We start from the raw sequence: 15,440 nt of genomic DNA on the forward strand, positions 1-15,440 counted from the left end.
CAGTTAAAGAGAATTATTAACAGGGTTTTAAATAGGTCTAACAGCAGTCTTTTCACATTAAAACTGTGAATAAATTATACCATTGTATATTAATTAGAATGCTCTTCTTTTGGTTCCTGTTAGATGACGGCTATCTACATTTTCTTTCTTGATAGAATTAATATAGTTAAAATACCTGACAAAAATGTATTTTATGATACCTTTGCTGTCTTGGAATTGAGCAGAAATGTTTGCAAAATTGCCAGTGCATTTTGAAACTTATCTTTACACGCCGATCATGCGCAGGGTTTCCTTTTTAGCAGCTTTATTGAGTTATAATTCACATATGGTACAATGTACACACTTAAAATTTATAATTCAGTGTGTTTTAGTATATTTACAGGGCTACAAAACTATCACCACAATTGAATTTTAGAACATTTTTGTTCCCTTATAAAAGAAACTTTTTCCCCTGTGTATGGCCTTTTTAATTAACTGTTGTTCTCCTGTCTAGCAAGAAGCCTTTATTGTGGTTTCTTTGGATTCCTATTCCTATCAGAGATTTGCCAGCACCTTCTATATAGTCTCACTGTTCTGTTTCCTGTATTTGGTTTTGTGTTCTTTGTACAATTGAGCCTCGTGAAGGGCTGATTGTGTAGGAGCCCAGACCCTGGTAAAAGGCAAGCATGTAGATGTCTGTGTGCTTCCCTGGAAATAGTGAGCACTAAGTGATTTTTCCACATTCTTCATCACAGCAAGTTACAACCAGCATTAGGAGTATGTTGTGACTTTTGATGGAATCCTGTTACATGTCTCATTTGCCAGCTGTTACTTTAGATAGTATCTTAACATAATATTTCTTTTAGATAGTAATGTTATTCCTCTGCTGTACCACCTGGAGCTTTAGAGTTCCCAAAAGGCTAAAAAAGTTACAGCTTCTCATGTCAATACTTCTTTTCAATGTCCTATTATCTTCTTTTTTTTTCTTTTAGAAATGAGGTCTTGCTCTGCGGCCCAGGCTGGAGTGCAGTGGTGCGATCCTAGCTCACTGTTGCCTCCAATTCCTGGGCTCAAGTGATGCTCCCACCTCAGTCTCCTGAGTAGCTGGGACTGCAGGCGTGTGCTAGCATGCCTACCTAATTAAAATAGAATTTATTTTTTTTTAGACACAGGGTCTTGCTATGTTTCCTAGGCTGGTATTACACACATGAGCCGCCATGTCCTGCTTGAGATATTTTATTTTATATTTTAATTGGGCCTAATGAGTTTATACATCCTAAGAAACTTTAAAGAAATATGTGTAGATATATATTTTTAATTAATCCAAAGAAAGAGAAATGGAACTCCACTTTCCCATTTTCCCCATCTAAGCTCTAGTCTCCTTTTTGATTCAATATTACCGTTTATACTAGATAAACTTATGAAACTGGATTTTAAGGCCCTTCAGATTTTGATCTCAGTTGTGCTTCTTTTGGCTTCTTGCTCACATAAATAATCCATTTTATGTAGATGGATCTCACGGGCCCAGAGCATTACGTGGGCTTTCTGCCTTCTGTTTTTTCCTCATGTGTGCTAATGCTTCATGTGGAATAGCCATCTTCTTTTCCTGTCCAGCTCTTCACTTTTCAAGTCTTTGAGGCCCAAGCATTACCTCCATTTAGAGTGATTTTTTTTCCTTTGAAATTACTAAGCATATCCTAGGTATGTTGTTCTCCTATCTAGAGTACATATTCCTCGAGTACACAGCCCCCCATGCTTAGCACTCATCTTTCTGTCCAAGAGGTAGTCAGTAATTGTTTTCTTACTGAGTCATGTGAGTGGAGTTCGTGGCACTAAAATGAATTCAGGTGAAAAAAGATAGCCTAACCTAACCAGTGTTGTAAGTTTTTCTGGTTCTTGTAGGTGTTTTCTTCTCTCTGCTTCAGAGAAACCTTTTAGTTTGTCTTTTCAAAACATTTAATCATTTAATCTGTCACCTTCAAAACATTGTATATGTTCCTCCGGGATATAAAATATGCTTTTTTTGGTAAAAGAGTCATTTTTCCTGAAATGAAAAATAGGAAAAAAATGTACTAAGAAGTGGTAGGGGAAGATGGGGACAAACAGTGTGCTGACATTGGTATTTTCTGTGCGGCTGCACAAATAACTCGGGGATGCAGCATCGTCATGCCATTTCCCTTTATCAGACAATATAGACAGTTTGCAGCTTTATTGGTTTTGGAACATCCGTTTAATCTTCTAACCGTGACAGCCTCTTCAGAGCTTCAGTGCTCATGACATTAAAACCCACACAGTTTCCGAGGCATCATCGTACATGGTGTGGATTTTTTCCTCCAATAAAAAACGAATTACATTGTGTTTCTGACAGATGAATGATGGACCACTCTGCAAATGCAGCGCAAAAGCGAGACGCACAGGAATTAGGCACAGCATTTACCCTGGAGAAGAGGTAACTGGTTTGGGTTATTATGTTTGTAAATGCTGAGAAGCCAGAAGTAGACAGATGTTGTTGCTATTCTTTTCCCCATAAATGAAATAATACCATTGAAATGCTCTTTTCATATTCCCTGATAGTCTCTGTTACTGACAATTGCAGAGGAAAAGTACTTGGGTTTTGGGGGTGGAGTGGGGCGTGTTACCAAGGAAACTCTGAAAAGTTTTGGAAGGTTCATTATTTAAAATAGGCAAGGTGTATTTGATATTTTTTTTGTTATTTAGAGTATTCTAAAACTGCACATATTATAATATTTTTTCATTATAAATGGTTATGAATTGCCTGGAGAAACGCTCTTCCTAAAGTGCCGTGAGGCCACGTCCTCTTTCCCGGGGGTGGGTAAGGCCGCCATGCGCCACCTGCTGGTGCTCCCGTTCACCGCAGCGCTTGGCAGACACTTTGTCTTCCACACCAAACTGAGTTGCGTACCACTGTCTGAACTTTGTGTCCCTAGCCCCTGGCTTGTCCGGGACACTCTAAATAGTTTGACTGAATGGGTAGAACACTTTTACATTGCACAGTCTTATATAACTACTCTTTTGCAATTATTTTCCTTCATTTTTTTCCAACTGTTATCTTTTATTTTTATAAGCTATTTTTATTAATCCCACGATTATCACTTTATGATTTGGTGCATTCTGTTTATACATAGTATATGTAAATCCTTAGTTTCTATTTAAAACTTGTTTGAGGCCATAACAATAATTGAAATAAAAATTATGAGACAGCGGCTGATAATTTCAAATGCTTGCTTAGTTCTCCCTCATTTGTCTTTGAAAGTTGGCTAATGTAGTGAGGAGTTGTGGGTCAGGGTGGCGTGTTGTGAGCGTCTGTGCATGTGTCTCAGGCTGGGAGCACTGGGTGTTGATTAGGGATCAACACCTGTGACGAGAGTGGAGGTGGGCTGGAGTAGATGGAGGGGTCCACCTGTGATATGGGCCTGGTCAAGCCTGGCTTGTCGGAATTTTCTTTTGTTGGGCTGGAATGGCTTTTATACTCCCATCTCCCTTGGTCCTCAGAGCAGAGCGTCTTAGCAAGGGCACAACTTTGGGAGAAGGGACTCTACAGCTGAGGCTGACCCTGAAGGAGCTGGCAGCTGCAGGCTGTGTGCTGACTACATTCCCCACACCTGGGCAGCAGGCCCTTCCTTGAAGGCAGACTGGGTGGGTGGTGTTGCTAGGGACCTGCAGGCAGGAAAGGCAAACCCATACTCAGATTGCATGTTTATTCCTATGAGAACAAACTTCTGGCCCTTTCAAGATGGAAGGGGCCTATGTAATCAACTTGCTACCCAGTAGCAGGTTGGTTTTCACAAGGAAAGGTGTCATTTTGGGCTCTCGGCATGGCTCATTATAGCTGGTCGGCTGGATGTTTGGCAATAGTGGAAATTAGCTTAATTAGCTTTAGCCTTGGTAAGTGGGGTCCATGCTGTTGGGCTCATGTGAAGCCTCTATCTCTGCTACTGTGTCTACTTCATTCATGTGCCCCTCCTGTCACTCTGGGGTGGCTGAGGACAGAGACTGGCTGACACCAACTGCCCCAGCCATTTTGTTTACTTGGTGCGTTAATACCTCTTCCGTGGTGGCTGCTCTCTGATGGAATCTGTGTGTGATACGGAGCTCCTCGTGCTCCCTTCCATTTGTCTACCGACAAGTGTCCACCCTAAGACCTTCTCGTCCCTGATTTTCCAATCTTTTTTCTTCTAGGCCTCTGACCATCTGCCATGGCCACTTGCTTCTGCCCATGAGTCCATCTATTTTCTAACTTCAGGCCACTTCTCTTTCCACACAAAGTGGATGACCAGGTACACTGCCTGAAACACTGCCCATTGGGGAGATTTCCCTTATCGCTGTCTTCCAGAGCCATCGCTGAGTGAGGCTGTGGTGCAGTCCATTGTCAGCTTGCATCCACTTGCCAGCTGACCCATTTGCAAACCAAGCTTGGGCTTTTTTGTCTGCTTTCATCCTTATATCTTTAGTCATCAGCTGAAGGAGGGGTGTTGGTGCCACAATGGTGGAGGTGTGGGGATCTGGATCACCTGCCCAGGCAGCTTGTTTGTGCCTTTGCTCCTCTGTATGCTTGACTGTGGATGTACCACCTCTGTCTTAATGATGGATTGTTGCTGATGCTTTGTTACCTGGTGGGACTGACAGAATTTAGTTTGTGATGGGGGTTCTGGCCACTTGTGTATCTGATACACCTTAATCAGGCCTTCCACATCTACCAGGACCCAGGAGCACATCAGGAGTATTTTCTTTTTCTTCCTTTTTTTTTTTTTTTTTTTGAAGGGGGGGTTTTGTGAGGAGGGGTGCTCAGTTTCCTTGTTTTTTGTTGTTGTTGTTGTTGAGACAGAGTCTCACTCTGTCGCCCTGAGCATAGTGGCATCATTGTAGCTCACTGAAACCTCCAACTCCTAGGCTCTAAGTGATCATTCTGCCTCAGCCTCCCAGGTAGCTGGGACTGCAGGTGCATGCCACAATGCCCTGCTGGTGTTTTTTTTTTTTTTCTAGTAGAAACGGGGTCTCACTCTTGCTCAGGCTAGTCTCGAACTCGTGAGCTCAAGCAATCCTCCTGCCTCAGCCTCCCAGAGTGCTAGGATTACAGGTGTGAGCCACCGTGCCTGGCCAGGAGTATTTTTTCAAAGGCACATAATTCTTCACTATAGTTGGTCTGGCCTTGCTCTGGAACCTCAGGGACCAGCATTGTGATTCTCCCACTGTGGCATGCAACAGACTCCTCTTGGCATCTTTTCCCACCAGTGCAGTAGGATCTGCTGAATTGTATGGCCCCAGCGGCAGGGATGCTTGTATTCCGGCCTGGAAACCTCAAACAGATAAGGTCTTTCTCACTTGGACTACACTCAGTGCTGGTGGCCTTTTGTGCCATTCCGCAAAGGGGCTGAGCAATGTTTCTATAATAGGAGGGGATTGTGCTGCCTCTTGAACTTGAAAAGGCCCACTGGGTGTTATACTCCCTTCTTTATTGTAGGAGGTGGAAGATAAAATAATTGTCATTTACTTTGGAGGGGATGTCTTGGCACTCCGCAGACCACTGGGTTCCTAAAAATTGTGTGGCCACAGTAGGCTCCTGACTCGCAGAGTTTTCCTCTCATCTGTGCAGTGCATGTGCTTCCCCAAGGTCTCCAGCCTGATTAACATAATGGCAAAGGTGTGAAGGAGCGGTGCGATGTTCAGCAATATGTCCAGACAGGAGCTCTTCGGATATGATAGAATTAACATAGCCCTGAGGCAAAACTGTACATGTCTGCGAACCATTCCGATTCTCATTTCTGGTTGGAATAGAAAGGAACACATTCTCCAAATCAGTTACCACATACTTTGTACCTCCTCTAACTAATCCACAACACCTGGCACAGCAGCTGCAATCAGAGCTGCTGCATGGCTTGTCTGCAGTCATCCTCTAGGATCCTTTGGGGGCCAGACAGGTAAATTATTATTATTTTTTTCTTTTTTTTATTCCTATTCACCTTTGTCTCAGAAACAGATAGGTAAATTAAACAGTTATGATAGGTACCATCACCCCTGAGTCCTTCACCATTCCCCAGTGCGATATTGTTTTTGATGCCTGGATTGGGGGTGGTGGAGGTAGTAATTTCAGTGGCTTCTACTTGGTCTTCCCATTATGACAGCTCTTACTCCACAGGTCAGGGGCCCAATGTGAAGTGGCGCATTGGGTCTGCCAAGAAGGTCAATTCCAAGGTCAAGGGAAAATGATCACTGGGTGGATCTGTGGATTTAATAGACCCACTGTAAACCAGACCTGGGCCTCATATTCTCCACTCTAACTGGGGTGTCAGGATGATGCATCCAGTCTGCAAGCATCAGTGATGATCTGGACACTGTGTTCATCACTCCTTGGACTGTCTGGGTATTCCTCTTTCCCCATTGTACAGTTACCCAGGTAAGTGGCCATTAGGCCTCTTTAGGGAAGGACAGAGTTGTCAAGATCATTTTGCATTTATAGTGTCACAGGCCCTTCCTCCTGGGATCTGGCTACCTCTCCAGTCAGTGGATTTCAGTCCAGAAAACTTGATCAGGACTGGAGCTGGGCAAGGGTTAATGTGACTTTATTAGAGTGACCTGCCTTCAGCCTTTACGTTATCCATTCGTGGTTTCTTATCTTAGTACAAACTGAGGGGTGCTCTTGTTGATTATCCGTTTATTTTGTACCCAAGGACACCATGTTCTTCTAACTATTTCTGTGACTATATGTAGGCCAGACCCCCTTAGCTGCCACTTGGACCCTGCTGGTCATAATGAGAATTATGCGACCTGGCTTCTAGCACTTTAGTCCCATCAGTTGGCCTGTCTTGTTTCAGGGTCTGTCATCCTTGTTGCTGTTGGCAAGCTTTGCTCTCTGACCACTTCTCCTGCATTGAACCTGGCCTACAGAGGAGGCCACCACTGATTTTCCTTGTGATGCTGGTGCTGCTCTCACCAGCACATTCCTTTTGGTGTGTCCTCTGGGTCCTCCCCTGGAACGTGATTATCTGGTGTATTTTCCAGCCATAGATACTATATCCATTCTCATGTGTCCACTTCTGTTAGTCATTGAATTCCTCCCTCCACTGTCTGCCATGGGCAATTGTGGTATTTCAGCCTCACTCAGTGTGGGCCATTGCTTTTTCATGCTTTCGGGAGCCATTCTAGTAGGGAGTCCCCAGCATATACTGTTGTCTTTGAATCCTGATTGTTCCCAAGTCAATAAACTCTCCCCTAACCTCTTTTATGTTCTAGCCTCGTTGATTGAGCACTCTCAACATCTGGTCTTCCGCAGACTCCTCTGGCTGCTGGCACAAGCTGGCTAGTTCTTGCAGTTCCTTTGGGATATAATCTTTTTTCTCTCAGCACCTCCTCAGCTGGGTTATGCTGTGAAATAACCCTAATTAAAGACGTATTGGCCAGGAGGGGAGACTAGTCGAGAGGTGGGTATGTGTGTTGGGGAGGGATCGGGGTGAAAAGGCTGGTGTGGGGAGAGAAGATTGTTGTTTTGCAGAGTCTTCTATTGTCTTCTGGCACAAGTTAGTGATCACGCCTAATAGAGAGGGATGCGCCATCTCTGTAGAATCAGAAGATTTAGAGGAATCTCGGAGTCAAAACCTAAATGTCCCTGTCCCAGGTTTCCAGGGCGCTGACCTTAGAATAACAGACCTACCTTGGTTGGCTCTTAATTGTCTTTGAGGTTCAGTCGCTCTCACAGATAAGCCCTGGGCTTGGTCCTGGCTGGTCCTGATCTCTCACTGCAGGGCATGAGAGTTTCTTTGTGGGCCTCTAAGAAGCCCTCTGGTTTTCACATCTGGCTTCCAATTGCCTTTCTTCCTCCCTGCTGTAGAGCAGTGGCTCTCCAAGAGAAGTCTTCCAACTCGTATCAGCTTCACCTGGGAACTTGTGAATTCACCAGGTAGTGCAGATTCTCAGCTCGCCAAAGATACTGCATCAGAAACTGGGGATGGCGAATAAGCATCTGAGATTTAGAAAGTCCTCCAGGTGATTTCTGGGCAGACCATGGTGGAGCATCAGTGGTGCTTAGCAATAGCCATCCCTACGGATGATAGACATTATCCTTTTAGCTACCATTTCCTCCTTAGTCACCTGCTTCCACTGATACAGCCTCCTAATTCACCATCTTTGGAAGTTTAATTTTCCTACCATCTGGTTCTAGGGGCTGTCTCTGCTCCACCTACCGTAGTGATGGGGTCCTCATTGCTAGTTGGGTGGTAAGTGATTTAGTTCCAGAATGCCATCTTATTTCCTGTTTTGTGGGATCACTCCTGGTACCAGTTGCTGCATGTTGGGTTCTCTAGAAGCAGATGCTAAGATGGAGTTTGGGGTATATGATGTTTATTAGGGATCAACACCTGTGAAAGGAAGAGGGTGTGAGAAGATTGGACAGAGGGATTTGTTGAACTATGAGTGAGACCTGACAAAGCCCCAGTCAATCTGGGGGTGATCTGTGGAATGAGTATTGCCTATTTGAGTTGGGCTGAAATAGCTGGGCCTTTATACCTCTGCCTCGCTCAGTACCTGATGTGAGCCATGCCTGAGGGGAGGGAGCTCTGCAGTAGAGAGCGATCCTGAAGGAGCTGACATCTGGAGGCTCTCTGCTGTTGGTGCCCTCCATGGCTGGGCAGCAAGTTCTTTCTTGAAAGGGGGTCTAAGTGGCACATCCCTATGTCTATCACAATGTACCCAGTGATGCCACTGATGCTTTTTTTTTTTGCTTGCTTTCTGTTTTCCTTTTCCCATTTTATACTCCATGCATATTCTGTTCTGCCACCTTTTCAGATCTAGGAAAACCCCTCAGTCACGTTGTCTGAACTCCCTCTATAATATACTTATAAGAGTCATATCGTGTCTATAAGATTAAGGACAGCCGTAGGCTCACTCACGTGCCTTGCAGGGCCAATGCTCCGTGTCAGCAGTGTGATACAACCTAGCCCAGGGATTTCCAGGAGACAAGGTCGCCTAAGCACAGAGGCAGCTTTCATAAACTTGAAACAAAGCTTACCCTTACAAGAGTAGCTTAAACTTCCTCTATGAAAGAAACACCTGGTAACTGACACAGACTGAATAGAGATCAAAGAAAGGTAGAAGGACCCCTCAAACTCTGAGAATGGTCTCTGAATAGAGACTCTCTTGTAGAGTTGGTCCTCTGACTGCCCGACTGTGTCTGGCTTGCTGCTGCTCTCCGCCTTGTAAGAGTGCTGCCAAAATGACTGCTTGAGCATCGGGTGGTGACTGAGAGTTATCTTTGACACACATCAGGGGACTGAAGGGGAGGAGTTGCCCCTGGGGAAGCTGGTTTACTAGGACCACCCAAAGCCCTCAAACACAGTTGGCAGTGAGGATGGGATTTGCGTGAGCATGTGAGTAGTGGCACCCTTGTCTATGGGAGACTCAGGAGAGAGTGACTGGGGACTAGCTCTGATCCAGCAATCAGGCAAAGCCCTGTGGAATGCTCCACAGTGGGTCTGGTGGTTTTTATTCTGCTTTCTGGCCAATTGCTGCCTTCTACATGCATTTTGTCTATGCCTCTATTGCGGAAATTGCCATGGGCAAAACCTGCCAAAATTATTCTTAAGACTGCTCTGGTCCCCCAATAAGGGGGACAGGATCCCAGTAGGAGGATGGTCCGGATGCTAGGGACGGATGCCCCTGGCTGGAAGAGCCAACCACCAGCTGGTATGTCTCTAGCCCCTGCTGTTAGAGAGAAGCACGTCACCCTGAAGGGTCCTGGCATTGTGACACCACAGACCAAGAAGGCTAAGGTAAAGCTTATCTACAGAAAGCTTCCCTGTTTTTGTGTCCCAAGGGGGAATTAGAAGAGTATCCCCCATTAGGCCTCTGGACTAACGGTGCCAGCAAGTCTGCACAGTCACCTAAGGGCGCATCGCTGCCGTTCCCTCCCTCCGTGCACTCCAGTGAGACAGCGCGACTCATCCACGGGTATGCCCCACCCTATGATGCCTACTGGGTGCTGCTGCCAGCAGCCCTCGAGCAGTACACTCCAGTCACACGGGCTCACCTCAGAGTTGTGTCACTCAGCCTGGCTGATCCAGAGTCTGACAAGCTGTGGAATGATGATCCCGAGCGCACTGGGTTACTGCTGGCCACACCACAGGCAGCACCAGTCACCACCCGGCACACAGTGAAGACAGAAGCTGCCACCTCCACAACTGGCTCAGATGAGGAAACACGCCCCAGACACCATGAAAGTCTGCAAAGAGGTTTATCTCTTGGTGCAGACGGGAATTCAAAGCCTACTCAAAGAACCGATGCAGGGACTCAGTGAGAAAGGTGCTGCTGACTGTACCATGTGCACATTACAGGAAGTGATCTGCACCTCACAGGCCAAGAAATAAAACAGCTGGCAGCTATCTCCAGACAGTAAGATTGTTTCATTACCTGAGACCCTGTCAGGCTTATCTGGGAAGCACAGCTCGATGGGCCCCTGGGCACAGAGCAGGTGGACATCAGCTGTCACTGTGCTGCAATGGCTATTCATGGCCTGGGGAACAGCACACCCCAGCATGAGCCTCCTTACATCAAGGGCTAAACACATACAATTCAGGACGGAAGAGAGCTACTGAGGCATTAAAGCATGCTCCAATGGATTTATACCTCCGCCACGGGACAGGAGCACCACTGGGAGAGCCCCCAACAGGCCACTTTGCACCCAGATGCTTTAGCGTCATTCCTAAGGGGAGCCCCACCACAGGCCAAACCAGCTCTCCTGGCCCTGATGGACACAGCCTCCAAAGTTAATCACATTCTGCAGGTCCTTACTGCCCGGGAAAGTGCTGAGGCACAACCACTCAACAAAGTGTTCTCAGCAGAAGCTCACACTTCTGCGCTGCCATCCCCACTTGCTGCCTTGTAGCCAGAGATCTAACACCTGACACCACTCTCCTGGGCCACCCCAGGCCTGTCACCCACTGGACAAGACCCGATCCAGCTATGTGCAACAAAGGAAGAGTGACCTCTACTGGCAGCTTACTCTACAAGGGGCTCCCAAATTGACTCCTCTCTGGCAAGCCTCCTGAGTTCTCCAGACCCTCCTTGGTGCCAATGTGGCCTGTTCCCCACTCACCTGCACGGAAGAGCACCAGATCTTCACCAATGGCAGGCCTCCCATGTATACTAGGGATCTAGAGATAGTCCCCCAGACGGCCCCATGGACGATAATCACCTGTTTACTGAGCTCATCACATTTTGGGGGGCCCAAAAACCCACAGACATTTATGGCCGTATAGGACATCCCCACTTCACCAACGCATGAGGAAACGGTTGAGAACTGGTGACCGGCCAGCCCTTTTTTATCCATCTAGTTAATGGTACAGTGAACACTGTTCTTTGCTGTACTCTGTGAAGGAGCACGTATAAAACCTCTTTTATCAGAAGTAAATCTAGAAAATACAGTCATTTTTAAACAAAAATATTTTGCTGCTTTACTTGTAAACTCATTTTCCTTTTTCCCCTCAGGCCATCAAGCCATGTCGTCCTATGACCAACAATGCTGGCAGACTCTTCCACTATCGGATTACAGTCTCCCCTCCTACAAACTTTTTAGTAAGTTACTAACAAAATCAAATGTCATATAATTTAAAATGTAAATACATTAAAATGTGAACAGACTAAGTTACTGATTCAGTTCTTTTTTTTCACATTGAGTGATTCAGTTCTTAAATGGTTTTTCTTTTAAAAATATTTTATTTTTATGTTGATTAAATTGGCCTCTATCATGATGGCATTTATTTCAGCCTCCTCTCACTATACTACTGTATATTTTTTTCATTTATATTGTTGGTACCACATAATAGTTAAATTCGTAACAGCCAGCGAATTATGGAACTATTCATTGGAGCTATGGAGTGAGAAGAATGCATAGAACACTTCCACATCCCTTAAAAATCAGCAGACAGCTTATTTATTATCTAGTGACCGAAATGAGAAAATCTGTTGTATGTTCATGACAGTAATAATGATACCTAATATTTGTTGAGCATGTACTATGTTCCAGGCACTATTTTAAGTGTTTGACATGTATTAATTTATTTAATTCTCACCACAAACCTATGAAGAGATTTTATCTCCACCATACAGATGGGGCAATAGTCCACATTTTACAGATGAGGTTAAGTAACTCAAGATTACTCAGCTAGTAAGTGGCAGGGTGGTTATTTGAACCCAGGGTGGTTATTTGAACCCAGGAGTCCACTCCTGTGCATATGCCTGTGTGTTATTCTGTTATACTATGTTGCCTTCCACAGTGTGAAATTTGTTAATTCTGGTTACTTCATTCAAGAGATTTCAAAGTTAATTATTTGTAAGTACATATTTTTACAACTTTATTGAGATACAATTCAGATAACATATAGTTCACCCATTTAAATTATATAATTCATGATTTTAGTCTATTTATAGAGTTGTGAAACCATAACCATCATCTAACTTTAGAACATTTGCTTCATCTCGAAAGAAATCCTGTACCCGTTAGTCAATTCTTTCCCACCCCCTAGCCTTAGACAATTACTAAGATACTTTCTGTCTCTATGGAGTTGCCTATTTTAGATATTTCATAGAACGGGATCATACACTATATTGTCTTTTGTGTCTGCCTTCTTTCACTGAGGATAATTCTTTTAGGATTCGTCCATGTTGTAGCATACATCAGTACTTCATTCCTTTTTATGGCCAAATAATATTCTGCTGTATGGATATACCATATTATATATATCCATTCATCAGTTGATAGACATTTGGATTATCTCCACTTTTTGGCTGTTATTAATAATGCTTCTGTGCACATTTGGGTGTAGTTGTTTGTGTGGATGTATGTTTTCATTTCTTAGGTGTATACCTAGGACTGTAACTGCTGGATTGTATGGTAACTCTAATATTTTGAGGAACTGCCAAACTGTTTTCCAAAGTGACTGTACGGTTATTACTCATTATTTCATCAGAAATTCTTTTCATTATGTTTAATTTAGACCAACTTTGCTGAGTTTCTCAAATAGAAAGTAACAGTAATATAGGAAAAGCAAATAATATGTGTTTAGATATTCTGTCATTTCCCCCTCTCCAAGTTGTTCTGTTCTTAAGAGGTGGGGTCTTATTGGAGTATAGTGTCACGATCATAGCTCACTGCAGCCTCAAACTCCTGGGCTCAAGTGATCTTCCTGCCTCAGCCTCCCAAGTAGCTTGGACTACAGATGTCCCTACCACGTCCAGCTAATTTTTAAAATGTTTAAAGAAATGGGGTCTTGCTATGTTGCCCAGGCTGGTCTTGAGCTACTGGCCTCAAGTGATCCTCCTGAATCACTGGGATTACAGGCATAAGCCACCATTTTCTTATATATATAATGTTTAAAAGAATGATATTCAATACCTATCTTAGAAATGTGTCTTTTAGGTTATCAATCTTGATAATTACCTCCGAATTTAATTTAAAATGAAAAATGGTGGGCTATAAGACTGATGTAAGGAAGAGACTCCCTCATGCTTAGATTGACATTTGTACTGTGTGATTACAGAGTCAATTATCAGGTAATTAAGATCTTAGACATCATGTGGGAGTTGGTTTGTTGCAGTGTTTGGTTGGTTGGCTTCTTGGGGAGGCTGGGAATGGAGCTCTGAGGGGCTGAGCAGAGCCTTCCAGGCTATTGCTGGTCTTGACCAGATTGATGCAGAGTCTTTTTTCACTCTGAGTTTGAGTCAACTGTGTTATTATCTTGTTCCTAGTAGGACTTCTGTTAGTTCAGAAATACAGTTCAGTAAGAACAGAACAGGTAGTGTTGTGGGATTAAATAAAACAAGTTCCTAGAAAAATGAAGCTATATATAGCTTTTTTTTCTTTGTTGTTCCCATAATAAACATCATTGATGGTCTCAGTACAAAAATATTATACGTAATATCTGAAGCTAGAGAATTCTACCCAGCAAGAGAATTCCATCTAAAATTACACTTTTGTATGAAGTCCTCCCAGGTGCCTGGGAAAATGTTAACAGAGTCCACAAAATCCCTATGTTTCTCCAATTGTTACTTTGTGTCCTGGTGTATTTCTGCACATGCAAATTGTGCCATTTCTTTAATTTGTGTTTTGTGTTTCTCTTTGCTTTTAGACTGACAGGCCAACTGTGATAGAATACGATGATCATGAGTATATCTTTGAAGGATTTTCTATGTTCGCACATGCTCCCCTGACCAATGTAAGTATGTGGCTGCCTTCCTTTTTCCTTATATCTCCTTCCTTCCCTGCCTTCCCTTCATCCTTTCTTTCTAAAAGTCAAAAATAGATTTTCCTTCATTTGACTCCTAAGTGACATTTAAGGGTCAGATGCGTCCCTCTGTTTGAACTGTGGGAAGTCTGTGGCAGTGTGTGTCAGGTGGCAATGTGACATCTGTGCTAATGAGTCACAGGTTCGGTCAACATTAAATGGTATAAGTAAACGTGTCAGAATAACATTTTGTGAGTGTGAAAGACTGAAAAAGGAGGATAAACTGTGGAGTAACGTGTTAAAGCTATTTTGGGTTGAGTGTCCTTCAAAGGAAAGTTGGAAAGTTTTAAGGAGAAGCTGTTATTTAGTCTCTGAGCAATAGAAAGAGAAATAGAGCTTGTTCAGGACATTTGGAACCTGAAGTATTTACATACAGTTTTCTGCTTTTGAATTTCAGGCGTATGTCTTCTTTAAGAGACTTTGACATGTGGATTCACAGTATTTTTATACAGGTATTAGGGCTACGTTGTTGCTAATCAGTTCAAATGGAAGTTCTGTATCTGTGAGTCAAACTTTTTCCATCTCCACGCTAGCAGTCCTGGCAGGATGTCCTACAACAGCCTCGGAACTGGGTCGAGCGTACTGCTACACATCCTTTCCTGCAGTGTTGCTGGGCAATTCACTCTGCGTTCAGCTGGACGTATACTTGACCCAGACACTGTTGTAGGACTTAATGAATTATAGCTATGATATATCCACATCAAAATAGAATGTTCTTTAATCTTTTCTTGTTTGGTTACATAAAATTACACTTGCAATTTGAAAAGTTATTTTAGTACTGTTGGCTTAACACTTGAAACTGTTCCGTTGGAGAGTAAAGTAAGACTCAAATCTTTGCCTTACCTTGGCCCTTTCTGTCATTCTTTTTGTCTTTATGAGTAGATGTGATTCCATAGTAGCGATGCTAATTTAAAACAAATTGTTTTCCTAATGAGATTTTCTTTATTCCATAGTATACTTTATCATAGAGAATTTGCTTTGAGAAGATGATTACATCGTAAATGTAAAAATAAAATCATTTGATGATGCATATTATATCTACCTCTGGAGTGGACCATCTGTTCACTAATACAGAAAAGGCAGTAATACTGGACCACTCTTAAATAATCTTTATGAAAAGGCAATAGGAGGTTTTTGAATTTTGATGGTTTCTTTGCTTTTTTTTTTTTT

At 43.5% G+C, this 15,440-nt stretch overlaps 1 protein-coding gene across 1 annotated transcript in view; it reads left to right on the forward strand.

Annotated features, from left to right (window-relative positions):
• The window catches only part of DROSHA (drosha, ribonuclease type III), a 133,318-nt gene that overhangs the window by 22,590 nt on the left and 95,288 nt on the right, over nt 1-15,440 (forward strand). The window contains exons 10-12 of the mRNA XM_012640536.1: nt 2,348-2,428; nt 11,476-11,562; nt 14,115-14,201. Coding sequence (XP_012495990.1) covers nt 2,348-2,428; nt 11,476-11,562; nt 14,115-14,201 — 255 coding nt within the window. The remainder of the gene's footprint in view (nt 1-2,347; nt 2,429-11,475; nt 11,563-14,114; nt 14,202-15,440) is intronic.

This window comes from Propithecus coquereli, unplaced genomic scaffold, assembly GCF_000956105.1.
Source record: "Propithecus coquereli isolate 6110/MARCELLA unplaced genomic scaffold, Pcoq_1.0 Scaffold154, whole genome shotgun sequence".
NCBI lineage: Eukaryota > Metazoa > Chordata > Mammalia > Primates > Indriidae > Propithecus > Propithecus coquereli.